General features: G+C 48.1%; 1 protein-coding gene across 1 annotated transcript; it reads right to left on the reverse strand.

The window, feature by feature from the left end:
- Positions 1-4684: 4684 nt before the first annotated feature.
- Positions 4685-23876, reverse strand: ACADL (acyl-CoA dehydrogenase long chain). Its single transcript, XM_083154469.1, has 11 exons — positions 23693-23876; positions 19938-20108; positions 18154-18291; positions 17903-18067; positions 17754-17820; positions 15326-15490; positions 12071-12172; positions 10368-10481; positions 8242-8369; positions 6366-6452; positions 4685-4951 (listed from the first exon to the last, which is right to left on the reverse strand). The coding sequence occupies exons 1-11, from the start codon at positions 23794-23796 to the stop codon at positions 4858-4860; spliced, it is 1335 nt and encodes a 444-aa protein (XP_083010595.1). The 5' UTR covers positions 23797-23876; the 3' UTR covers positions 4685-4857.
- Positions 23877-26541: the final 2665 nt, after the last annotated feature.

Genomic DNA, 26541 nt, shown 5'->3' on the forward strand with positions numbered 1-26541 from the left:
TCACAGCACTGAGGTCATGGTTCTATCCCCACCATGTGTTATATATACGGGGCAGTACGGATGGTGTAATGGTTACATTACTGCCTCACAGCACTGAGGTCATGGGTTCTATCCCCACCATGTGTTATATATACGGGGCAGTACGGACGGTGTAATGGTTAGCATTACTGCCTCACAGCGCTGAGGTCATGGTTCTATCCCCACCATGTGTTATATATACGGGGCAGTACGGATGGTGTAATGATTAGCATTACTGCCTCACAGCACTGAGGTCATGTGTTCTATCCCCACCATGTGTTATATATATACGGGGCAGTACGGACGGTGTAATGGTTACATTACTGTCTCACAGCACTGAGGTCATGGGTTCTATTCCCACCATGTGCTATATATACGGCAGTACGGATAGTGTAATGGTTAGCATTACTGCATCACAGCACTGAGGCCATGGGTTCTATTCCCACCATGTGTTATATATACGGGGCAGCACGGACGGTGTAATGGTTACATTACTGCCTCACAGCGCTGAGGTCATGGGTTCTATCCCCACCATGTGTTATATATATATATATACGGGGCAGTACGGATGGTGTAATGGTTAGCATTACTGCCTCACAGCACTGAGGTCATGGGTTCTATCCCCACCATGTGTTATATATATATATACGGGGCAGTACGGATAGTGTAATGGTTAGCATTACTGCCTCACAGCACTGAGGTCATGGGTTTCGATTCCTACCATGGTTCTAACTGTGTGGAGTTTGTATATTCTCCACATACTTGCGTGGGTTTCCTCCGGGTGCTCCGGTTTCCTCCCATAATCCAAAAAATACACTGATAGGCTAATTGGTTCCTAACAAATGAACCCTAGAATGTCTCTGTGCGTGTGTACATGTGGTAGGGAATATAGATTGTAAGCTCCATTGGGACAGGGACTGATGTGAGTGTTCAAATATTCTCTGTACAGCGCTGCGGAATATGTGGCACTATATAAATAACTGGTAATAAATAAATGATCACAGGTGAAAGTAGTGGCCAGGACAAGAGGTCACGCTGCCATGCTGATTGAGGCAGAATAATGGGGTACATACACTGGGCGATTGTAGCCATTATTTCTTTATTTTCCGTCACTTTGTAGTGTGTCACGTTTTTGATGGACTATAGGTACGACCCTTATGGGCTGCCGCACTCCCCATATTACCAAGGCTCTCTCCTTTTGGGGCTGAGCTGTGGTCCTCAATACCAAGGGGATGCTTCGGTTAACCCTGGGGAAGTTAGGGCGAGCTGAGCCACAAGGCAGAGGGATCCCCATTTAGGGTCTCTCCAAGCTTTGGTAAGGAGGACCCACTGATCCCTATTTTCCACTATAGGTTTTGCAGGTGTCAGGGGAAGTAACAGGGCCCTTCTCCTTTTTTATTTGTAGTTACTTACAGATTCTGTTGCGCTTTACAACTGATGACAACACTGAAAGAACAAACTGGGTAACAACAGACAGACATAGAGGTTGGAGGACCCTGCTGCAAGCTTACAATCTATAGGGAAATAGGAGCATATCTCCCAACTTTTCAGCTTCCCAAAGAGGGACAGTGCGCTCTGCACCGAAATTTTGGTGGCGTGGCCTAGCGGGAAGGGGGCGTGGCCAAAGCAGCCTGAGCTCGGCAACTACTGGCAGCAGGATCCCCACGTTACTTTGCCCTCTAGTAACAGCTAAACATAGCTGCTAGAGGGCGAGCTATCTGTTCTGCAACATGCGCACTACATCTGCCTTTGGCACCGCTCATCTGCAGTGTTTGTATAGTGCGCACATGCGCACTACATCCGCCCATGATAGCTATGCGCTTACAGGCTGTGATAGATCCTTCTGGCAGTCACTGTTATATACCTACCGCAACCTCCTGGGACACCGGGACGGGCCCTGGAATTCGGGACTGTCCCTCTAATATCGGGAAGGTTGGGAGGTATGTAGGAGGGAAACACAAGGACAGGCACGAGTAATAGCATAGCAGTCCCACCAAGTTGCAGTTCCAGAAGGAAATCTATATAATACATAAGTGTCTCTGAGGGTTAGGTGGGTGATAACTAAATATGATAGGCTTGCCTGATGAGGTGAGTTTTCAGGGAACGCTTGAAAGTTTGGAGGCTTGATGAGAGTCTAATTGTAGGAGGGAGGGCATTGCATAGGGTGGGAGCAGCCCGGTGAAAGTCCTGTAATAGTCAATGGGAGCCGGTGATCCGTGCAGAAGAGAGACGCAGATCTTGTGCAGAGCGGAGCGAGCGAGATGGGAGATATTTGGAGAGGGTCCAAAGGTACGTATACGCTCCCTTTGCACAATTCACTTTGTGCACTGGGTGAATGAAGTCACGCCCCTCAGGCTTCAATTAAAAATATAAGATAAAGACTGTGACAGATCACTCAGCACTGGCCAGTCCCGGGATGGGGATCAGTGGGATCCCGGGATTCGACCCCAAAACCACCTAGACTTCGGAATGAGCCTGTGCAGTCTAATGTCAGGCAGCGTCTGAACACTTGCTCAGACGCATGCACGGTCTACCGCTTCAGATTTCTTGGTCCAGAAAGTGACCGATGTAGAAGAGTTGGCACACAAATAGTCCTGGTTTGAAGGAAAGTAATACTTGAGCACAGGTAACTTCATTAGCAGTTATTTTGATTTAACCTTCTGTGCTCAATCAGGAATATCCTGAAAACCTAGACTGTAGAGCAGGTTACACACAAGTATGGAACAGAAGGTGACTTGTGTGTGACTATGGCAGGTAAAAACATTGCAGGACTCACAGGACCATCTTCATGCTACACTTAATGAGCTTGGTATTTACATCTGTGTAGACTAGTCATTGCCTGGAATAGGTTTACAAATGCAGCACAGCCAATAGATCAGATCCCAAGGCGTAATACAGCAAAGGGACTGGTGAAAGACTATGAAGCCGTAGTGAGCAGGGCCAGCGCCACCACTAGGCAAATCTAGGCATTTGCCTAGGGCGCCGGCCACTGGAGGGCGGTATTTCGCCCCCCCTTGCCGCCCGGGTACCTGTCCTGCAGTGTAAAAGCTGGCGGCGGCAGCGGGGGTCCCTGCAGTCAATAAGAAATAACGAGCGCTATCAGCCGGGCTATGCGGAAGCGCTTCCGTTTTGGAAACACTGGCCGCACGCTGATTGGCTGAGATTCAGCCAATCAGCGTGCGCCGTGCGGCCAGTGTTTCCAAACAGAAGCGCTTCCGCATAGCCCGGCTGATAGCGCTCGTTATTTCTTATTGACTGCAGGGACCCCCGCTGCCGCTGCCAGCTTTACAGCACCGCAGGACAGGTACCCGGGCGGCAGACACCGGGGCGCCCCCACCCCAACTTGCCTGGGGCGCTCTGGTGCCTTGCACCGGCCCTGGTAGTGAGGCTTCATTTGCATTTGACCTTTAAGCCCAATACATACGGGGCAACGGGGGAGCCGGTGCTGAGCGATGTGTATAACCACGGATCGCTCAGCACACATCTTTACACACCCGTACAATGCCAATAGGCAAAACGCTGCAGCCGCCATCGCTATACTGTGTACACAGAGACCAATCCGGGCTTACTTTCTAAGTGATGTAATCAGGTTGCTTATATTAAAAAATTGCCCCATGTGTACAGGCCTTTACAGTAACTGGAGGCTGTTTATTTGCAGAAGTCATCACATTGTAAACATTTATACCAGTCACTTGTTTGTTTTTCATTACACATTGTTTGCAAATAAAAAACACACAGTATTAGCTAAACAAAGAACATTATATTTTAAAATTATACGCTTTTTTATAGTGAATACAAATGTTTGCTTGCCAATTTCCACACTTGTTTTGACAAATTCACTTGGCACTCAAAGGGTTAAAAAACCCTTTGAGTGCCAAGTGAATTTGTCAAAACAAGTGTGGAAATTGGCAAGCAAACATTTGTATTCACTATAAAATGACCCGTAATGTTTACCTTATATAGGAAATATAATATAATTATTATAATTGTTTGTTTATTTTTTTGTTATTTATTTTTTGAATTTTTAGCAGATACTTCACACATCTCACAGATGTTGGCACTCAAAGGGTTAATACCGCTACAGTATCTCTTCCCCCCCCTCAAAGGGTTAATACCGCTACAGTATCTCTCTCTCTTTCTCTCCCCCCCCCCCAGGGCTTTCGTTTGATGTGTCTAGATAGATGCTCAATGGGTCTACCCCAAAAGGTTGACAGGGTAAAAATATCGACATTAAAGAAAATAGACATGACAAGACATGAGTTTTTCATGATTATTTTTATTTATTTTTTAACTGGCTTGTTCTTACTTTACCATCGATGTCGGCATAGCCGCCATGCCAGGGTACACATTCCTCTAATAATGGAAAAATCATGTCTACCTTTTCATGTTGACTTTTTTGACCCTGTCGAGATATTGACCCAGTCGACCTTTTGCGGTAGACAGACAAACTCCAGCTGTTGTTGAACTACATATCCCAGCATGGCCAAATAGCATATATGTAGCCGGGCATGCTGGGATGTATCAGCCGGGCGCCAAAGGTTCCCCAAATATCCTGTTAATGTGAGAAGCTGTTGAACAGTAGGTTTATTCTGTGTTTGAGGTTTTGTGAAAGTATTTAAAATAATAATAATAATAATAATAATAATAATAATAATAATAATAATAATAATTTGTACTATAATAATTTATTATTTTCAGAAGACAAACAAACAAGTCAGTTACAGAGATTTTAATTTTTCTTTTTAAACAGTTTATACACTAGGAGGCACTTTTGTTGTTATCTGGTCAGATTGCACAATTGGATGAATTACAGGCACCAGGTGACCCCACTGAAGACCATCACTTATCCTGTACAATCGTTCTTGCAATGAGCTCCTTCATAATTTCATTGGTGCCCCCGTAGATGGGCTGGACACGGGAATCTACAAACGCTCTGCAGGAATAAAGAGAGGGGGCAGGTTTTCATTTCATGTAAATAGATGTTCTGCTCGTTCTACCGCCATGGTCGGACTAACTAGTGACATTCTAATCACAGTGATGGTGGATTTAGGGATCCTCGCCAGCAACAAAGGGATGGGGTCCCGACAGTCGGGATCCTGACACTCATTTTCCCGACTGTTAAAACACAGACAGCCGGACCACGACCCCCAGGAGGGAGAATAGAATAGGTGCGAGCCACCGTGCCCACAGCGTGGCGAGCCCGCAAGGGGCTTTGTTGCGCTCGCCCCGCTGTCTGAGTCCGGCCAGTCAGGATTCCGACTGTCGGAACCATATACCACACCCCAACAGAGCTACTCCTTTACCTTCATTATTTTCTATAACCATCCTTTTTTTTTTTTTTTACTGAAATAAGAACTCCACACACACACACCTCTGTGGAAATATCCAAATACACACTATTATTAATAATATACTAAATAATAATAATAATAATAATAATAATAATAAAAAGAAAAGCCTTATTTTTTTTTTATATGGTAATTAACATTCAATTTAAGTCTACTCTTCCGTTGCTGTAGCAGAACTTCAATGAAGATTGAGGGGCTCATCCCAGATCAGAGGGATCTCTTTGCAAGTATGAAAATAGTCATCGTTCGCATATGGCAGGACAGGCCAACCTGTGGCTCCCCAGATGTTGTGAAACTACAAATCCCAGCATGCCTTGCCACACTTTTAACACTCCCTTATAGAAAAAAACTGTGGCAGGGCATGATGGGATTTGTAGTTTGACAACATCTGGAGAGCCACAGGTTGGCCCGGCCTGGCATATAGCGTACAATGGAGAATAGAATTTATTCATCACTGCGGCTGGGGACACCAAGGCCCATTTATCATATATTATGTGCTGCCAATTCCCCGAAAGGAGTTAGCAAGAATCTCTGATCCCTGCTGTGATCCCTCCTGCTCCACTCACGGCCACATCCCCCATAGGTTTCTATTGGGAATGTGATGCTGCCCAATGTATCAACTTTAAGCACCATCACAGGGGGGACCCTGGGCTACCGCCATTCTGAGACGGCGGTTGGCCATTGTAGCCTATGAGCTACAGACCAGTGCAGTTGGCAGGTGGTGGTGGGTCTGGTGTAACATGTGCAGAGAGAGTTAGATTTGGGTGAGTTATTTTATTTCTGTGCAGGGTAAATACCGGCTGCTTTATTTTTACACTGCAATATAGATCTCACTTTGAAGTAAAACCCCAGCCAAATCTAACTCTCTGCACATGTAACATCTGCCCCACCTGCAGTGCACATGGTTTTGTCCATTAGCCAACCAAATGTGCTTTGCAAACCAACCTGAATCACCCCTTTAATCCTGTTACACTATATTGCCGGTAAGAATCTACTTACTTTGCAATGGGGTATTCCGACATGTAGCCCCATCCGCCGTGTAGCTGGACACATTCTGTGGCCACTTTATTCTGCAGCTCAGACGCCCTGCGGGATAGGTAGCAGCCAGCCAGTTACATTACAGAACACAGAATATACATGCTGCCACACATCACCACGTAGTACATAAATAAAGGAAGATTTGTACAAAGAAATTTGTAGGGTAAAGCTCAGGGGGTAATTCAGGCCTGATCACACGGGTGCAAAATTCACAGCGGCCAGCGTTCAGTTAAGCCACTGCCCTGCTACAGTGAAATCCCCCCACGTGAATTCATGTGCAAATGGATGTGTATGCTGTGCGAAGACGTCGCAACCAATCGAATATGTTCAAAACCATCTGGCATCCATTGGCTGATTTATTCACTGGACGTCAGTCATCGTAGGCTCAGAGTAACCAGAGACGTACTCGGTGGTGCGATGGGCTTGGTGCTGACATCACACACCCTCCCCTGCAATGCTCAGGCACGCCTATCCTTTTCCTGGACACTCCCAGCAGTTTCCTAGGCACGCCTATCGTTTTCCTGGACACTCCCAGCAGTTTCCTAGGCACGCCTATCGTTTTCCTGGACACTCCCAGCAGTTTCCTAGGCACGCCTATCGTTTTCCTGGACACTCCCAGCAGTACCCTAGGCACGCCTATCGTTTTCCTGGACACTCCCAGCAGTACCCTAGGCACGCCTATCGTTTTCCTGGACACTCCCAGCAGTACCCTAGGCACGCCTATCGTTTTCCTGGACACTCCCAGCAGTTTCCTAGGCACGCCTATCGTTTTCCTGGACACTCCCAGCAGTACCCTAGGCACGCCTATCGTTTTCCTGGACACTCCCAGCAGTACCCTAGGCACGCCTATCGTTTTCCTGGACACTCCCAGCAGTACCCTAGGCACGCCTATCGTTTTCCTGGACACTCCCAGCAGTACCCTAGGCACGCCTATCGTTTTCCTGGACACTCCCAGCAGTACCCTAGGCACGCCTATCGTTTTCCTGGACACTCCCTGCAGTACCCTAGGCACGCCTATCGTTTTCCTGGACACTCCCAGCAGTACCCTAGGCACGCCTATCGTTTTCCTGGACACTCCCTGCAGTACCCTAGGCACGCCTATCATTTTGGGATTTGCAGTGCTACATCAGCTGGCAAGCCACAGCGACTGTGCTCTGGCCGAAGTACCGTTGTTCAGGCAACCAATTGTTACCATGAACAATCAGATGAAATGCCTTAAATGACGCAGAACGCAGAGCAATCCGTCAGCCGCCATACCTCAGTGTACAATAGCCCGGAACTTTATGTGCTTGTAAAACGGGGAATTTAAAGCCCACTTTCCTCGCACCAGACAGAGAACGTCATGAAAAGATCAAGTGGGAACAAACCGCCAAAGTTGTGAGAGCTGAAAGGGCAGCGCCATGGAGACGAGGACGGGGGTCACCCCCGGTAACCCTTTCAGCATTACAGGTGCTTATAGCTCGCGGCAGCGATGCTGTGAGGTGCACGGGATTTAGTTAACCCTCTCAGTGACAACTTTGCTGTGAGAGAGGTGTAAAATATCCGCTAAAAAAGGCCAGCAACTTTTTTTTTTTCCGGGGGCGCAATATTTAACAAGACCTCAATTCATTGACTTCATTTGCCAACAATAACGAAAGTGGTTCATATTCCTCAACCACGGCGCTGGTATTCTTAGCGAATATTATGCATAACTCACAGCAACGTTGGCACTCAGGGTTAATAGACAGAGTCAGCTACTGTACATTATATCCTGTAGTAACTGGGAAGTTTGCCAAACACATGTAGGCACATACAGGAGGCTGCGTGTCCATGGAACGAGCCCCCCTCTCATACATACCAATATTTCGCCATGGAAGCGGTGGCAGAGTCCAAGCGTTTCTCCGAATGAAGCCGGAGACAGCTGTCCAGAAAGGCGCGACCCACGCAGACCTGCGTCTTCAGCTCCGCCAGCTTGTGTTGCACCGTCTTCAGAAGAATAAAAAAAAAAAATGATATCATATACAGAATTGTAAATCAGATGCTGGGAGTCCGTGGTGGCTCCTGGGGGGGTTCAGAATTCAAATAGGGGAGCCACACCCACCACCAGTGAGTCAGTTTGGAATGACAGTTGGTGGCAGTGGGTGTGGCTCCCTATTTGAATTTTGAACAGTGCTGCAGCCCCCGCCCCTGGAGCAGCCACTGCTGTGGACATTGTATTAGTAATAGGCAGGAACTAAAAATGCAGGGGGTCTCCAGTTGGGTCACAGTCAAGTCTAGGTAGATCGTCAATAGGTCGACGTGCACTAGGGTTGACATGGCAATGGTCATTACATGTAAAGGGCGACATGAGTTTTTCACAATTTTATTTTGTTAGCATCTACGCGGACACCGATCAGGAAAGGTTAAGTGTACCAAGCGAGGCGCCTGACCGGAATGGGTGTGGATCAGTTGGTCACCAGCAAGTTGTTAGACAGTCATTAGGTCGACATGCAGGAAGGTCGACATGAGTCTAGGTCAACAGTCAAAAGGTAGACATGGGGTTTTCGCTGTTTTTTGACCCGAATGTTGACACAGTCGACATGGACACAGGTTAAAGTGCACCGCGTCCCATCACATGCCTCGCTGCGCTCGGCACACTATTTTATTCTCCCACAACACCCTAGTGGATAGTAGGGCATGAAATACCGCCTGCCGGCACATTTTGACCTTTTGACTGTCGACCTAATGATTCTGTCGACCTAGACTCATGTCGACCTAATTACTGTCTAACAACTTGCAGGTGACCCAATGACCATATCGCACCTAAAGGATGGCAAGCGAAGCACACTACATTAACTGGCGGTCCACGTCGTCAAGTGTGGGCATAAAAAAAAAAAAACTGAAAATGTCGATATTGTCATGTGTCGACCCTTTCCACCCTTTTGTCACTGTCAACCTAGTGCATGTCAATGTTTTGGTGTCGACCTATTGACAGTCTATATAGACATAGTCTGAACTAATCCACACCCAAATCCAGAGAATGCACAATGATAGTGTAACATTGTATGGGAGCGCCCCCTGCAGGACAAATGCTATGATCAGTTATATTCTTATTACGTTTTATTTATATGGCGCCACCTAGTGTCCGTAACAACATCTTCAATTGTAAAGTGAAAAACAACAATCTTACATAAACAATTCATTGTAAAAAGGTCCGAACAGACAGCACATGGGGATAAAACACAGTAATGGCAATGTCTGATCACCCGCTCAGATGCTGCCAGGCTGTTCCTGACCGCGGCGTGATGTGGTCAGAGGTCAGGCTGTGCAGGTCGCACCACTCTGATCCACCCCTGCCATCTTCCCCGCTCCCAGCCGCACGGCCCATCCATATAAGTTTTTTTTTATTAGGGCGGCCACTCCCAGGGAATAACAAAAATGCCCCAGTATTGGCATCCCTATCTATGACCCAATGTCCCGAGAAGGGCCAGCGGGGAGTGGTTATTTGGGGTTATTCAATCTGTTCCAATATTTTTCGACGAAAATATGGACACTCACCTATTCAATACTGCCGTTACTGATAGCATTGAGGGGTGTCGGATACCCCATTTTTAAAGTCGTATCAGTTTGGTCGGAAACTGACGCGGATTGTCGAATTCACATTTTCCGACAATTTGCGGACTTTCGGACACTCGGTACATTGAATACCGACTGACAATGTACGGTCACTCGTCCCAACAGTCGGAATCCAGGATTGAATTATCTCCACTGACTGGGAGTGCCCAGCAGAGAACAAGTGGGCGGAGGGCCCTGCTCGTGATGGCCAACAGTCTAGAGCAGTGCTATGTTTGGGCTTTAGGATTGTAACTCGTGTTGTAGGCATTTTCCATTACATTAACTGCCTAATTATTGGTGATCACAAAGCTTCCTGAGGGTAACATGCTGGTCTAGAAGAACAATGTGACATTACACCCCAATGTATCAGCGGTTATTAATAGGTATTACCTGTAAGTGCGCAATGGTTTTTCCGAAAGCTTTCCTTTGTTTGACGTAGTTCCTGGTTTCTTCAAACATGAACTCACAGCTGGCAAGTGCCATGTCCCCGATGAGAAGTCTCTCCTGCAGGGTAACGGGAGGGAACAGTGAAATTTAACAAATAGCGCAATTGTAATAGACGCAAACACGTATCAACAGTTTTTCTGTCAAAATGGATTTTGTGTTATTTAAATTAGCTGTTGGCGTAGTATGTTCTGCAAGTTGAAGACCCCGTGACAAGCACTTTAGGCGGCCTGGTACAGATGGAGCTGGCCTCTTTCTTGCAGGGGCTGGAGAGTCTATCGCTAGCCCCCGCCAGCGGTCGGGCGCGTCCTGTGGCTACGGTGCTTTCACCACCGCCTCCCCCGGTGCCCCTATCCCTGCCAGTCTCCCTGAAGTGGAGATGGGCAGGGACCCGCAGCGGCGCTGTCCAGATACTGGGACGCGTGTGCGTGTGAGACACACGCGCATCTTAGTCAGATGGAGCGCCTCTGCGCCGGCGATCGCCAGATCAAACATGCTGGCGATCCCCGGCCAAGAACCAGGGGCGCTCCATCTGTAGGTCGTCTTAGAACAGATTCGCTGCAGAAGACCGCGTGTGTGTGGCCCCAGGGGTATGGGTCATAGGGCGAACTATAAAAAGGTTGACCGCTATTGGTGGACAAGCCATAGGTTGACAGGGTGGAATGGTCGACACAAGCAATATGTCGACATGAGTTTTATTTTAGTTTTTTACGTTTTTTTGGGGTGTCTGTCGACATACAATCGGCACATTACATTACATTCTCCCTCTAGGTCCACTTGGAAAGTAAAGAATGAAAAACTCATGTCGACCCTTCTTCACAGCAACCTTTCCCATGTTGACCTATTGTATGTGTCGACCTATTGACCATGTCAACCTTCCTTGTTTTGACCTATGACCTGTCGACCAATAGTGGGCAACCTATTTATTGTCGACCTGCTGACCATCACGGATTGGATTACGCAGGAGGTGGACAAGGAACCATGGGCCTCATTCAGAGAAAAGAGAAAAAAAACGCACTGCGCTAAATTGCGAATGGATCGCTAATCTCTTTTTTTCGCAAATCTATTTGCAATTCCCAAACCATTGAAAGGTTTTTGCAGTCTGCGCATTGCGAATAGCTCCGACCCTTTCACGAATCTGCAACTGAGAGGCGCTGATGTCACAGACCCACCCATAAAACCCCTGGGTACACCTGTGGGGGGTTTTTTGGACACTCCCAGAAAGCGTCCGGATCCCACCCTCAAACGCCGGCTTCCCGTCAGTCAAACTCTGTCCGCTTTGCGTTTACAATCCATATGTATTTTGTTTCGCTAATCGACCCCGCGAATGCGCAGTTGTATGAGAATTGCTCTTTTTGCAAATTCTCTAATTAGCAATCGAGTCTGAATCAGGCCCTCTGTGCGGTGCAGTAGTCATCCGACTGCGGGGATATGGTTCCGTCGGATCAAACCAATCAACCCAATTGGCGATCAGACATTAGAACATTATGATGAATAAAAAAAAAAAAAAAAAAAAGTTTGCTTGGCAATTTTCACACCAATTTTGACATTCACTTGGCACTCAAAGGGTTAATACGCCACACAAGACCTTGGTCACCATCAGTGACATTACGGGATACAATAAAGCTTTTGTTGTTATGTAGACGCACCTGAGGTAGTTCCGCCATCAAGTAATAGAAGCCCTTATTTTCCTCTCCTAATAGAGCGTCTGCAGGAAGCCGGACATCTTCAAAGAACAATTCTGCAGTGTCCTGAAATTAGGTTACAGATGCTGTTAGAGGACGGGAGTACAGGACTCACTTAAATGTAGGTCTCCATAGAAACCGTGTTCTTCTGATATACAAAGGAGTATATAAAGATCTACAGAACAATGTTCAGTCACATAGACGACGGAACATCATCACATGGGACCACAATGGCACTAACTGTGTGGAGTTTGTATATTCTCCCCGTACTTGCCTGGGTTTCCTCCGGGTACTCCGGTTTCCTCCCACTATCCAAAAATATACTGGTAGGTTAATTGTCCACAAACAAAAATTAACCCTAGAATGACTGTGTGTGTGTACATGTGGTAGGGAATATAGATTGTAAGCTCCACTGGGGCAGAGACTGATGTGAGTGTTCAAATATTCTCTGTACAGCGCTGCGGAATATGTGTGTGCTAATATATACATACACACACACACACACACACACACACACACACATATATATATATATACACACACACACACATATATACACACAATTTAAAACATAAAAATGTCGATAGGTCAAAAAGCCAACATAATTTATTCTTTCAAACTTTCTTGCCCGAGGCATGGCGAGGGGATGCGGTACACTTATACAGCGTATAACATGTCGACATAGACACCAAAAAAATTTAACAAAATGAAATCGACTTTTTGACCCGTTGACATGTTAAATGTCGGCATTTTGACCGTCTATTAATGGTGGTTGGTATTTCGACTGTAGTAAAATCATACTGAACCCCTATATTAAATTACAAGAGACAGAGAAAAGGTAAAAAAAATATAAAAAAAACTGTGGCCCCCACTGTATAAATGATTGTAGAATGCCTGTGGTGTAGTATAATATAACTTGAATAATGGGTACTTATATGTTAGTTGGGCGCCCACTATACTTCGGGCTTGGTGGCTTGCTGCGCTCGCCACACTATATAAGATCCACTCCATGTCGACATGGATAGTGGGGGTATGGGCGCCCAACTAACATATAAGTACCGAATAATGATCTGTCCCATATTGACACACTGAGGCAAACTGAATTAAGCATAAGGTTCTGATGGGACATGCGGCTGCACACCAGATGGGAGTTACTACGAATCGTTGTTGGACTTCCAGGTTTAAAATACACATTTACTCACATGATTTATTTAAAATTATTATTATTCCATTTTTGAATGTTAGTTAATGTGTCAGGGGCGTAGCGCCAATTTTTGCGCCCCCCCCCCCCCCCCCCCCGCGGGATCATTTTGGCACCCCCCCTCCCTAAATTTAGCACTGCCTCAGGCTCCCCGTTCTTACCCTGCCTCCCCCGCCGCGTCTGTATTCCACCGGGAGTCGGGACCGCATATCTACTAATTTGCGTCCCGGCGCCTGGCTCCTTGAGTGGCGGGGAGGCAGGGGCCGGGCACAGTAAGGAGAGGGGTGGAGGGCAGTGGCCGGTGCCAGCATCCGGCGCCCACGCAGCCCCCGCTCCCCCAAGCAGCAGCCGGGGCTGCCTTACGATATCTACGCCACTGAAATGTAGATAGAGATATACACCTTTAGTAGGGTTGGGATCATTTGGTCTACTGCATTATGGTCGACATGGGAAAAGGTCCACATTGTTCTAGGTAGAAAGGTCATTAATTCGACTGGTCGCTAGTTCGACATGTCATTAGTTCGACAATGTCTAGGTCAATAGTGAAAAGGTCGACATCCAGTTTTTTTTACCTGAATGTCAACACAGTCGACATGGACAAAGTTTCAAGTGCACCGCATCACCTTGCATCGCTCGCAATGCGTCGGGCACGGTGCCTTGCTACGCCCGGCACACTATTTTATTCTCCCACCACATCCTAGTGGATGGTAGGGCATGAAATACCACCTGTCGGCACATGTCGGCTCAAAAAGCAGTGAAAAACCCCCATGTCGACCTAGACATTGTCGAACTAATGACCTTAAGACCTAGAACCATGTGGACCTTTTCCCATGTCGACCTAATGACTGTCGACCATAATGCTGTAGACCAAATGACCACATCCCCTTTAGTAAATATTCCCCTTAGTCTTCAGATTTAAAGGGACAATAATATTATATACAAAATCAGGGGGTAAAATTATGGTACTTGTGTATTATCACGGCGCCCCCGATTTCCATCGTAGGGCATTGTACAACCACAAAATCGCGTTGCATCGCATGCGATATGATCGTATGCGATGCGACCCGATTTTAAGTTGTACAAACACCCAAATGCCCCCCAGACCCGATTTTTGATTGTACACCCACCCTGATGGGTAATGACTATGTTAAATGCCCCCCCATTGTTAACGCCACCCCACTATCAACGCCAACACGAAGCGTGGCGGTACGTGTCCTCCGACCTTTTCATACCCCCACTATCCACGTCGGCGTGGAGTTGATTTTATATAGTGTGGCGAGTGCAGCAAGCCACCGAGCCCGAAGCATGGCGAGCCCCGCGGAATACGAGCCCGAAGCGTGGCAAGCCCCGCGAGGGGACGCGGAATACATGTTAAGTAATCCACGTCCCCTCGCCGGGCTTGCTGCGCTCGCCACGCTTCAGGCTCGTATTCCGCGTCCCCTCGCTGCACTCGCCACACTATATAAAAACAACTCCACGCTGGATAGTGGGGGTATGAAAAGGTCGTAGGACACGTACCGCCGCTCCTCGCGGGCTCGTTGCGCTCGCCACACTTCGGGTTGGTGTTGATAGTGGGGTGGCGTTAACAATGGGGGTGCATTTAACATAGTCATTACCCATCAGGGTAAATATGGGGTCTGGGGGGTGGCATTTAACATGGAAATAACCCCAAATCGGGCATGATCGCATCGCATGCCATTAAAATGGCATGCGATGCGACGCGATGTTAAAATTGTATACTCAGCCTGGGGCAAGACGGAAATCGTGTCCCATTGAATTCCATCGCATACCTTAATGGGCGCCGTGATAATACACAAGTACCAAAATTATTAAAGCTTTTAAAAGCCCATATACAATCAGACTGTAGCTATCATTTTTATATTACATCCTACAAAATAATGGAATCTGATTGGTTGCTAAGGGCAACATCACATCTTCATTTTCAGAAGCTTTAGTACATTTAACCCCCAGGTCTCTTTTGTATTTAATATTACTGCACCTGCCAAACATGAGGTTACCTGCGCCTTCAGGCCGATTTTGTCCAGCTTCCGCCCCTTCACAAAGCCTTTCGTGCCATTGTCCACCAGGAAGAGGCTGATGCCGTGAGCAGGGGTGCGTGCTTCGCGGTTTGTGACGGCGACCACAATGACAACGTCACTCAGCCAGCCATTTGTGATAAATACCTGCAAAAAACATACACGGACCGGTGTCAACAGTGTCGGCAAAACTCCCAGCTAGCGATTTGGAAGGGGGTGAAAAAAATTTAAATAAAAAGTGTATAGGTTTCGTTGTGCAGGAACAAACATTCAGCCCAACGCTGCTCCTCACCTCTATGTCTTGTGTGCCGACAGCCAATAGTCAGGGATGGAGAAGTTTTGGCCCTTCAGTTATTTTTCAACTACACATCCCAGCATGCCCTGCTAACATTTTGCTATTTGGACAGGCTAAAACTGTAGCAGGGCATGCTGGGATGTGTAGTTCAACAGCAATTGGAGGGCCAAGAGTCCCCTATCCCTGCATTAGGTGCCTGACGAAGTGCTGCGCCGTTCAAGAGCGCAAAGCCGCTGGAACTACAGTGAGGTTTTGTCATTTTCACAGGCTGCGGACTAGCTCTTTATAAACTGCTCCGCAGACGCCACAGACAGGATACAGTAAAAGAGCTCTACGGAGAAATGCTGAACTATATGGTCTTTCATTTATTGATTTATACAAATTGTTTGTGTACTAGAACAATACTGAAATAAATAAAAGCAGCTGGGAATACAGCTGGGTGCGTACTAGACGATTTTTTTGGGATGATTTTTCTTTCATCCACTACGTGCACAGTACTGTGAACTCTGAGTCGTTCTTGGCGTCTACTGCTTAATATGATGGTATCATTAACGATGTTTAGCACGTCTTACAGTGTGTGCGCACTACCTAACATTTATACCGATCTCTCGTTGACGGTCAAACTATGCACGATTTATCGGTCACACATTGGTAAGATTTCAGACTGTATACTGTTTGGTTGGGCTAAATACCTTAATAAATACCCCAAAAACTCCACAAGAGTGATTCACATATAGCGCCATAACAGAACAACAGTGCTCCGTGTGTCAGCCTGTCCCCCTAAACCAGTGAGGTCATGCTGTCACACTTCGGGGGTGAGGCTGCCAGCGTTGGGAAATAGAGCACTGCACTGCTTGGGGCACCCTAAGGACACGCCAGGATGCTCTGCAAGCTGCCGTTACATAACAAACCTTGGGCGCTCTGTTTGGCGCTGCTGTAGCGCTAATAGCTCAGGGTGCTGACACCCGGCATGCCGTAAGCGGGCGCACGGAAGGATTTTCATGGAGGTCTGACTGTTACTGATCAGCACCCGGTACCTCCTCAGGTTCTGCATCTGAATTTCTTCTTTTTATAATTCAAGAATCTTGTTTCCATAACGATGTACTCAATGTTGTGTCATTATATTGCTCTTCGGCTACCTCCCTCTCTCCCTGGTAGAACACGCAGATGCTCCCCAGTACAGGAGGGAAGGCTGACGCTTCTGGGGCCAGGTCTGGAGCACTTCTCCAATATCACCAAGGTTTAATGACTGACCCCCTCCCCCCCCCCCCCCCACACCCCACCCCACTGCCTGGGGCTGCACTGCAGGTAGTGTGAGCTCAGAGACGGATGAGAGTCAGGTCATTTGCCCAAGCTGGTTCTGCCAGACAGCTGTCACCCTCGGATGCTACACCTCAGGCGTATACGCAGATCAGACCGTCATTCCGAACAGAGTTACTGGTTAAACACGTCCAGACTTAGAACACGTTTATGACCTTAGTCTGAGATACTACCCCACCTACAGATCTGCAGCGCTCAGCAGGGACCAGCCCGCCACTGTCTACAGCACTTACGGACGGTATGGGATCATTAAGTCGATCGTGTCTAAATCAACAGTTAAAAGGTTGACAGTGAAAAGGTAAACATGATTTTCTTATATTTTTCTTTTTAACCGATTTGCTCATACTTCATACATCCAAGTAGGCATAGAGCCATGCGAGGGGACGAGATACACTTACAATGTGTCCAGGTCCCCCCCCCAAAAAAAGAAACTACAAAAAACTCATGGCGACCGGTTTCCATGTTGACCTTTTGCTTGGCGGGCGGTGCCAACCTGTTCACTAGTCTGAGAGTATATGCAGCCTAGCGAATGGGTTTGAATCGGGCTCCCTATTGCTACGCGGAGGGAGCAAACACTTTTACATTTTTTCTGTGCAGGGTAAATACAGGCTGCTTTTGCATGTAGCCCACATAGACAGCTTTAGTTTTACGCTGCAATTTAGATTTCAGTTTGAACACACCCCACCCAAATCTAACTCTCTGCACCGGTTTGGTTACAGCTACCCCACCTTTTTGCGCTGCTAATAAAGCTGGATCAGGAAGGGGGGGGGGGGGAGATTTAACACAATAGCCCACCTTACTGCCATTTAAGATCCAATCACTTCCGTCTTTCTTGGCGTTTGTCCGCACCCCCTGCAGGTCACTAGAAACACATCAGAAATAGTTACCGCTTATATCACCATATTCTGTATCAGTTGTATATCAGCCCCTGTACTGTAGCTTACCTGCCGGCTCCCGGCTCAGTCATTGCAATGGCCCCGATCCATGTACCAGCTGCCATTGGAGGAATATATTTCTGGATCTGGCTCTTGGTACAGTACTTGGAGATATAAGGCATCACTATGTCGGAGTGTAGGCTGAACCCTGGTCCTGTACAATTCACATACATCCTGCAGATAACAGACACAGCAGAAGGTTCTAAGAGACAGGAACTGTACGGATGGCAAGAGATACAAGCTACTGATTGGTTACTTACTGCTCCTCCCATACAATGGCAGCAGACAGGAGATCACCGCCGATTCCACCATGTTCTTCTGGGATATTGACGCCGAGCAGCCCCTGCTGTCCAGCCTTCGTCCACAGTTCCCGGCTCACCTCTCCGGCTTTCTCCCACCTGAAAGGACAGAAAGGCCGAATCATACATCAGGGTGCGAGTCTGCGATGTGTCTTATATGGTGATTGCCGACATTAATGCAGTCATGGAGAACAATCGCTCATGCAGGTTATCCATCAGCCTGGAGCCCTGATCACACTGTTCTCAGTCACATGCTGCTCTCTGCTACATAGAAATACCCGAGGGCACTAGTGTATGGTGTATTAGGCCACCACAATGTTGGTCGACAGTCATTAAGTCGACATGCAGGAAGGTCGGCAGGGTCATTAGGTCAACAGTCAAAAGGTTAAAATGGGGTTTTTCACTTTTTTGTCCCAAATGTCAACACAGTCGACATGGACACTGAAACGTAGCACCGCGTCCCCTCCCATGGCTCGCCATGCTTCAGGCACACTATGTTATTCTCCCACCACGCCCTAGTGGATGGTAGGGCATGAAATACCGCCTGTCGGCACATAAAATTATTATTATTATTTTTTTTAAACCCCATGTAATTTTGACTGTTGACCTAACCCTGTCGACCTAGACTCATGTCAACCAAATGACTGTCGACAATCATGCTGGTGACCCAATGACCGTATCCCGGTATTGGCGCCACCACAACAAGATCTCCTATACGGCACTGTGTACTAGTGAGATTGTACTGTATGTGCCCCAAATATTGAAGATCTAAGGAACCAGGCATTACTCAGTTTAAGCTCTAGACCATGGGTCCTGAAATTTCGGCCCTCCAGATGTTGTGAAACTACAAATCCCAGCATGCCTTGCTACAGTTTTAACACTCCCTTATAGCAAAACTGTGGCAAGGCATGCTGGGATTTGTAGTTTCACAACATCTGGAGGGCCGCAGTTTGAGGACCCATGCTCTAAACATCACTAATCTGGGTAATTCATCTTTGTCATTTCTGTTAGATACTATGGGAGGCAAATCAGCCTGACCGTAAAGTTAATTGAAGGATCAAGCATCATAGTCTTTTATGGGAATGCGAACAGCCTATCAGGCTCACAGCTCTGGAGCTCACACCTGATTGACTGAGGGGAGTCCCTTTGACGTCAGTGGGATTCCACTTTAGCTTCGGGGAAGAGCTGCATGTGGCTCCTCGGTCCGCTGGTACAGGTATATAGTTGTTGTGGGGTTTTTTTTTGGGGGGGGGGGGTTGTACCCTTGGGGTGCTACATGGACAAAAGAGGACAAAATCTACGCCGAAGCTAGGTGAAATGTTTTTTTTTTTTTACACAGCACCCTAATGGATTCTACGTGGACAAGGGGACAGATCTCCGTGGCATAGGCGAGTATGTGATTACATTTTCACTTTCTATGGTGTTTTGTCTATTTGTCCCATTGAGCCCTTTAATGCCCTGCATGCAAGTACTTGTGGTTCTTCAAGACTCTGCATGCAGGAGAGGCCTGTTCGGACTACTTTTAAACAGATTAATTACAAACAACCCTGGGTGTCGGGCTGATCAGAACTCGGGACTGGTTATGCGGGTGTGTGTGTGTCTGTGCAGGCAGCAATGCTAACCACTACGCCAACCATCCTAGTACATCGCATGCAGCATCCTGTAACTGGTAGCACTGACAACAGTAACAGAATGTTTATGATTCCTGGTTAATCCGGATTATGGACACGCGCTCGTGTACTTACTCTGCATGGTACGGCACCACCTCCTGCTGGAAGAACCTCCGGACACTCTCTCGGAAAATGTCATGATCCGCAGTTAAGATGCCTCTTGTTCCGATGTCCATTAAGGATTTGGCATGAGAAGGCTCTGGCCGTAACGCCTCCTCTCCGGGGCTGGTCTGAGTGTGCTGGCATCTAGGATTAAGAATTACAAACAAACTATTTATTATAAAAAGTTTGTTACCATGGTAATTTATTATTTTAGAGAATAGATCCAAATGTCTTCAAACAACAAGATATCACCTGCCCTGCGTGGCCCTAGGGTAAGGTGCCCACAGCGGTTTGTTAAATCGCTTTCCCATTTTTGACAGATGAATGGAGAAGATACTGAAGATTATGTAGGGATCATCCCAACACTGTGAGCGGTACAGATTACAATGTGAGGGGGGGGGGGGGGGGGGGGGGGGGGGAAGGGTACGTCAGGAAGTGTTTGATTTATGTCCTGCTTATGATGCTGCTGAATGCATTCGTAATGAAACGCCTCAAGGGCAGCAAGTACAATGAGATTGGAGATGGAATGAGAAGCAGAAATACACAGCCTGCAATTCCCTCGCATGTCTTAGCATGCTCTGTAAGTACGGTCAGGCTGGCAGCAATCAGGATCACACCGGCGACGGAATTCTGACATCACTGGAAATGGCAACGCCGGAATCAAGAACAGCCGGTATGCCGGTCATAAGTATGCTGGGATCTCTTAGCGTTGGCCACAGGATGAGGGGGTTAGGCATTGAGGGGGAGATTTAGGGTACGAGGGAAATGGTGAGTATACTCCGCCTCTTTTGGATTCAGATCATCGCAATGACACGATCTGTGTTCTGAACGCCGACATCCCGGCATCCGGACATCTGTATGAATTCCGAGGCATACGGAGGCAATATCTAATGTGGCTGCTCCCACTTATGGGGATACCAGTTCCTCGGACAGTCTGGTGAAACCTTAATCATAGCATTAATAACGGCGGCGAGCTCATACCGCAGTCTTCCTCTACTGCACTGTTCCTGGTGGGGGGCTGGTGTGGCGGATACACAGTGGGACGGGTTGGGATCGTTTGGTCTACAGCATGATGGTCGACAGTCATTAGGTCGACATGGGGAAAGGTCGACATGGGTCTAGGGTGACATGGGTCTAGGTCAAAAGGTCATTAGTTCAACAATGTCTAGGTCGACAGTGGGTTTTTCACAGTTTTTGAGCTGAATGTCAACAAAGTCGACATGGACACAGTTTAAAGTGCACCGCATCGCTCGCTGTGCTCACCATGCGTCGGCACGGTGCCTCGCTACACTCTGCACACTATTTTATTCTCCCACCATGCCCTAGTGGATGGTAGGGCATGAAATACCGCCTGTCGGCACATGTCGGCTCCAAAAACAGTGAAAAACCCCATGTCGACCTTTTGACTTGTCGACCTAGACACTGTCGAACTAATGCTTTTCGACCTAATGACCTGACGCCCTAGAACCACGTCAACCTAATAACTGTCTACTATAATGCTGTAGACCAAATGACCGCATGCCCAGTGGGACCCCCCCAACATGCAGCAAAAGTCCCTAGTGCAGTGGTAGCCAACCCTAGCCCTCGAGAGCTACCAACAGTTCACATTTTCCAGACAACCTAGCTGCTGCACAGCTGCACTCATTAATCACTGACACATTTTAAGAGATACACAGATGGAGCTAATTAGCTCACTTGTAATTCTGTGAGGAGACCTGCAAAAAATGCACTGTTGGTAGCTCTCGAGGGCTAGGGTTGGCTACCCCAGATCTAGTGGGTCCAGCAGGCACCAGTGGGGTTACGGCTCCCTCTGCCCCTGCATTCGTGTCACTGGAACATCTCAAGGTCACACGCAGAATCTGAGTGTCAGGTCTGAGCACTCCTGGCATCAGATTGTCCCAGCAGACGTCAGAGAGCAGGACTATCCCCGGGACTGTGCGAGATATCAGGGACTGTAAGCCTGCACTTATCCAGCACTCTCACTGCCGACACAGATGGAGAGGAAAGTTCACAGCGGACATCAAACAGACGTCATAATAACCTGGAGATAAACTGCAACTTGTGATCCTGACACAAGATGTTATCACAGCGTAACAGGTTAAAGCCAATTAGGTTTGTGCTAACTAAGCCCTTTCAGAGCGATAGTCCCCTGATGTAAACATGGTCTATGCTGTGAAATACATTAATAACTAAACATATATCTTTATAACTACAGTATATCATCAGCGCCTCACCTGTATACATACCAGTACTGGCAATAATCATCAGCGCCTCACCTGTATACATACCAGTACTGGCAATAATCAGCAGTGCCTCACCTGTATACATACCAGTACTGGCAATAATCAGCAGCGCCTCACCTGTATACCAGTACTGGCAATAATCAGCAGCGCCTCACCTGTATACATACCAGTACTGGCAATAATCAGCAGCGCCCAATATTACACCAGTGGTGCTGCTCAAACTCAATGACAACTGCCCCCACAGTTATACCAGCAGTGACCGCCACATGGACAATTACCCACTGAAGCTAAGAACATGCCAGTGACAGCATGATCATACCCGATCACAGGGGTAAGAGAGGGCACACTACAGACACCCGTGCATTTACCTGCCGTTCCCGAGCACATACACACGACGACGTGGGTATTGGATATACAATCTAATGCGATGTACGGGAGCGTGGATGGAATGTAATGGTGGGCACCAGTGGTAAATTGGTGGTACGCTGCCATTATACTGGTGGCTTAGTAATATATACTAGTGCTCACAGCTGGCATAATGCTGCACTATTTTATCGCCAGGGGGTAATGAGCCCATATACACAGAGACACCGTCTACCAGTCATTAGCCCACTGTACCCACAATCATCTGGTAGCATCACCCAGCTGGGCACAGCCCGCAGCCGCTGTTTGCTGGTGAAGAAGTGCCAGTGTCTAACGAGGCTCGGGAAGCAACTGTGATGCCCCCGCTGCCAACTCTTCCTGCTGCCAGGGGCTGTTCCTGGTTATAAAAATCTGCCCTTTGCCAGCGTTGTCCCTGTTTTTCAAAGCCTTCATCACTTCTCTGACGAGAGGACAAGAGCGGGGTATGTGCAAGGACGGCCAGAGTGCACGCTCCTGTTACACACTCACTGCCAGCGCACAAGTAGGACAAAGGTCACAGCACTCACTGAGCAACACACACACACACACACTGCCATTAGCATTCTGCGGGCTTGTCCATATACTGCCGGGGATGTTATAGTCCAAGTAAGGGGGAATACAATGGGACCGGATTACTGGCAGCGGCCCTTTCACTTATGTACGACTCTCACTGCGGGGGGCCAGATGTACTAAGAATGGAGAGAGATAAAGTACCAGTCAGACCATAGCTGTCATTTTCAAACACAGTTTGAAACATGACAGTTAGGGCCTCTTGCTGCTACTTTATCTCTCTATACTTTACACCTGGCCCCGGATACTTGCAAATATTATCCCTATAGATTGTAAGCTTGCAGCAGGGTCCTCCTACCTCCGAGTCTGTCTGTTGTTACCCAGTTTGTTTTATCACTGTCTACTATTGTAAAGCGCCACGGAATCTGCTGCGCTATATAAACATCACTACATCACCCCTGGTCTAATAAGCTAGTAGACAAGGGGAGATGCTGTAGAATTCACATGGAATGACATACACAGTATATACACTATGCAGCTGCATGTATGAGGGTACTTAGTAGCAGGACTTACCTGAGGCCAGCAGTGCACACTGGGGGTCTGGCAGGGGAGACATGGCTGGAGACAGTGCCCAGCTGCTGGAGAGATCTCCGGAGAAGTCTGAGTGGTGCAGCCATTGTAGGTTATTGTGTGTATGTGTCTGCGGGGATGAAGGAGAAGCAGGAAGGGGAGAGAAAGGGAGGGATCACCCACATTGCATAAGGCTGCTATATTATATATACAGTAGTGCTGCCCTCTAGTGTCTGACTGCGGCATAGGCTATAAAACACAAACATGGGTCTGATTCGGACCGGCTCGCTAGGCTGCGTATATTTGCTGCCTAGAGAGCAGGTGTACACTTTGGAGGGTCGACCACTTACAGTCATCATGGACCAATGTTGACCCCCTCAGAAGGTCGACATGGGGTTAGGTCAACAGTCAAAAGATCGTCATTGGGTTTTTCACTTTTTTTGTCCAGATGTTGACACAGTCGACATAGACACCGTAACATTGCACCGCATCCCCTCATATATGGCTCGCCATGCTTTAGGCACGGTGCCTCGCTATGCTTGGCACATTATTTTATTCTCCCACCACACCCTAGTAGATTGTAGGGCATAACATAGCGCCTGTCGGCACATTTCGACTCAAATAAAAACATGAAAAACCCCATGTTGACCGTTTGACTGTCGACCTTCCCCATGTCGACCAGTGTTTTTCCAGCAGGAACCAGCAGGAATTCCTTTCCTGAACCTCTAATTAAATCAGGGTTGCCGACCCTCCCGGAATTTGCGGGAGTCTCCCGAAAATCGGGTCCTTCCTCCCGGCCCCCGGAAGGGTGGGCAACCCTCCCGGAATCAGGGGGACCCCCACTCCGGGCTTCTCCCGGAGAGGATTTTTTGAAAGTCGGCAACCCTGAATTAAATATGACATCATCAGGAACTGGATTCCTGAACCTGTTCTGGGCCAAAGATAAGTTGTTGTTTTTTAAAGTCCCCTGTGAGTGCCTTTGTTTCTAAATCAGGGTTGTCTGCCTGACCCCCTCCATGAGGGAGAAAATGCTCTGTTCCTGGGCTTCCCTGGTAATGTATGATTGCCATCACCTGTGGTGACACCTTTCTTATCAGTGACCTAGCTCCCCACAGGTGATGGCAATCCTACATTACCAGGGAAGTCCAGGGACAGAGCATTTTTTTCCATGAAGGAGAGGGTCAGCAGTGGCGTAACTACCTATTATGCGCCCCCCCCCCCCCCCCCCCGCAAAATTTTTGGCCTCGGCGTACCCCCCCCCCCCCCATGCTCGTACCTGCCCGGCCGAATCTGCAGTCACAGTCCCGTCGCCGGCTCCTGCTGCTATAATGAAAACGGACTCTTAGAAAATGGCTGCCCCCATACTGCAGACAGAAAACTGTCTGCAGTATGGGGGCAGCCATTTTCTAAGAGTCAGTTTTCATTATAGCGGCAGGAGCCGGTGCAGGGAGACGGGACCATGAAGGCAGGCAAGACAGCAGTGGGTAACTATAGCCCCGCAGACCCCCGGCGCCCACATGTTCTCTGCGCCTCCCCGCCACTGCGGGGGCTGCGGAGCTATAGCTATGCCACTGAGGGTCAACTGGATTCTAAATACAATATATACTGTATATATATATACACATACTTCCCAACATGACCCTCACGAGGAGGGACAAAATGTTCTGTTTCTGGACTTCTCTAACACCTGGCAATCATACATTAGAGAAGTCCAGAAACAGAGCATTGGTCCCTCCTGGAATGGGTCATGTTGGAAAGCATGTATACATCTCTCCAGAAAAATACTACTGGTGCCAACCTAATGACCCTGTTGACCTAACCCCATGTCGACCTTCTGAGGTGTCAACCTTGGTCCATTTCGACTTTCAATGGTCGAACTCCCTCTTGCTGACCTAATGACCATATACCAATTATGCATTGGTTTCAACATTTCGACTGAAATCGTTGTAATGCTGAACTTGGCCACAAGATGGCACATAATCACCTTGCTTTGACAATATTTTTGGATTTCCAAGCAGCGAGGAGACACCTGTATGCCTGGAGGGGTCACGTGAATCTAGAGGTGAAAGTTACAGGTAGGTAGTGGGCATGATATGTGGATCACATTAATTAAATAATGGAATATATCAGAAATACAGTAGAAATATCAAATGTAATTTAAGTGGCAATCCTTTATGTCAGTGATTCCCAACCCACACAGTTCACGTTTTGGGTGGGAGTCAGGGGCGTAACTATAGCACCGCAGCCCCCGCCACCGCACGGGGGGGGGGGGCGCTGTGCATGTGGGGGCGCCGGGGGCTGCGGTGCTATAGTTACCTACCCCCCAATCCCCCGCAGACTTACGTATCTTGCTGGTCCCGGCGGCTCCGTTCTTCTGATGAGGACCACAACAAAATGGCCGACCCCATATAGCAAACAGTTCTCTGAAACTGTCTGCTGTACGGGGGCGGCCATTTTGTGGTGGTCCTCAGCAGATGAACGGACGGAGCTGCCGGGACCAGCGCGATAGGTAAGACTGCGGGGGAGGGGGTTAGCATAGGCGGCGGGGCGGCTGGGCGGCGGGGGGGGGGGTGCTCGACGGGGCGGCGGTGGGGGGTGGGTATGGGCGCCCCCCCCCCCCCTAACGGCGGGGGGGGCGCCCAAAACGTAGCTATGCCACTGGTGGGAGTCTCACTGATGTCATCAGCGGCCCTTGCAGCATTGAGTCAGTCTAGACCTGGGGTAGCCAACCCTAGTCCTCGAGAGCTACCAACAGTGCATGTTTTGCAGGTCTCCTCACAGAATCACAAGTGAGCTAATTAGCTCCATCTGTGTATCTTCGAAAATGTGTCCGTGATTAATGAGTGCAGCTG

The sequence above is a fragment of the Crinia signifera genome, chromosome 7 (genome assembly GCF_055691185.1).
Source record: "Crinia signifera chromosome 7, ASM5569118v1, whole genome shotgun sequence".
In the NCBI taxonomy this organism is placed as follows: Eukaryota; Metazoa; Chordata; class Amphibia; order Anura; family Myobatrachidae; genus Crinia; species Crinia signifera.

Coding starts and splice junctions, on each gene's coding strand:
- ACADL (XM_083154469.1), bottom strand. CDS start 23,796: ATGGCTGCACCACTCAGACTTCTCCGGAGATCTCTCCAGCAGCTGGGC. Junction 18,292..19,937: donor GTGGTGCCGTACCATGCAGA/GTAAGTACACGA, acceptor CTGTCCTTTCAG/GTGGGAGAAAGCCGGAGAGG. Junction 8,370..10,367: donor AAACCATTGCGCACTTACAG/GTAATACCTATT, acceptor ATTCTTCTGAAG/ACGGTGCAACACAAGCTGGC.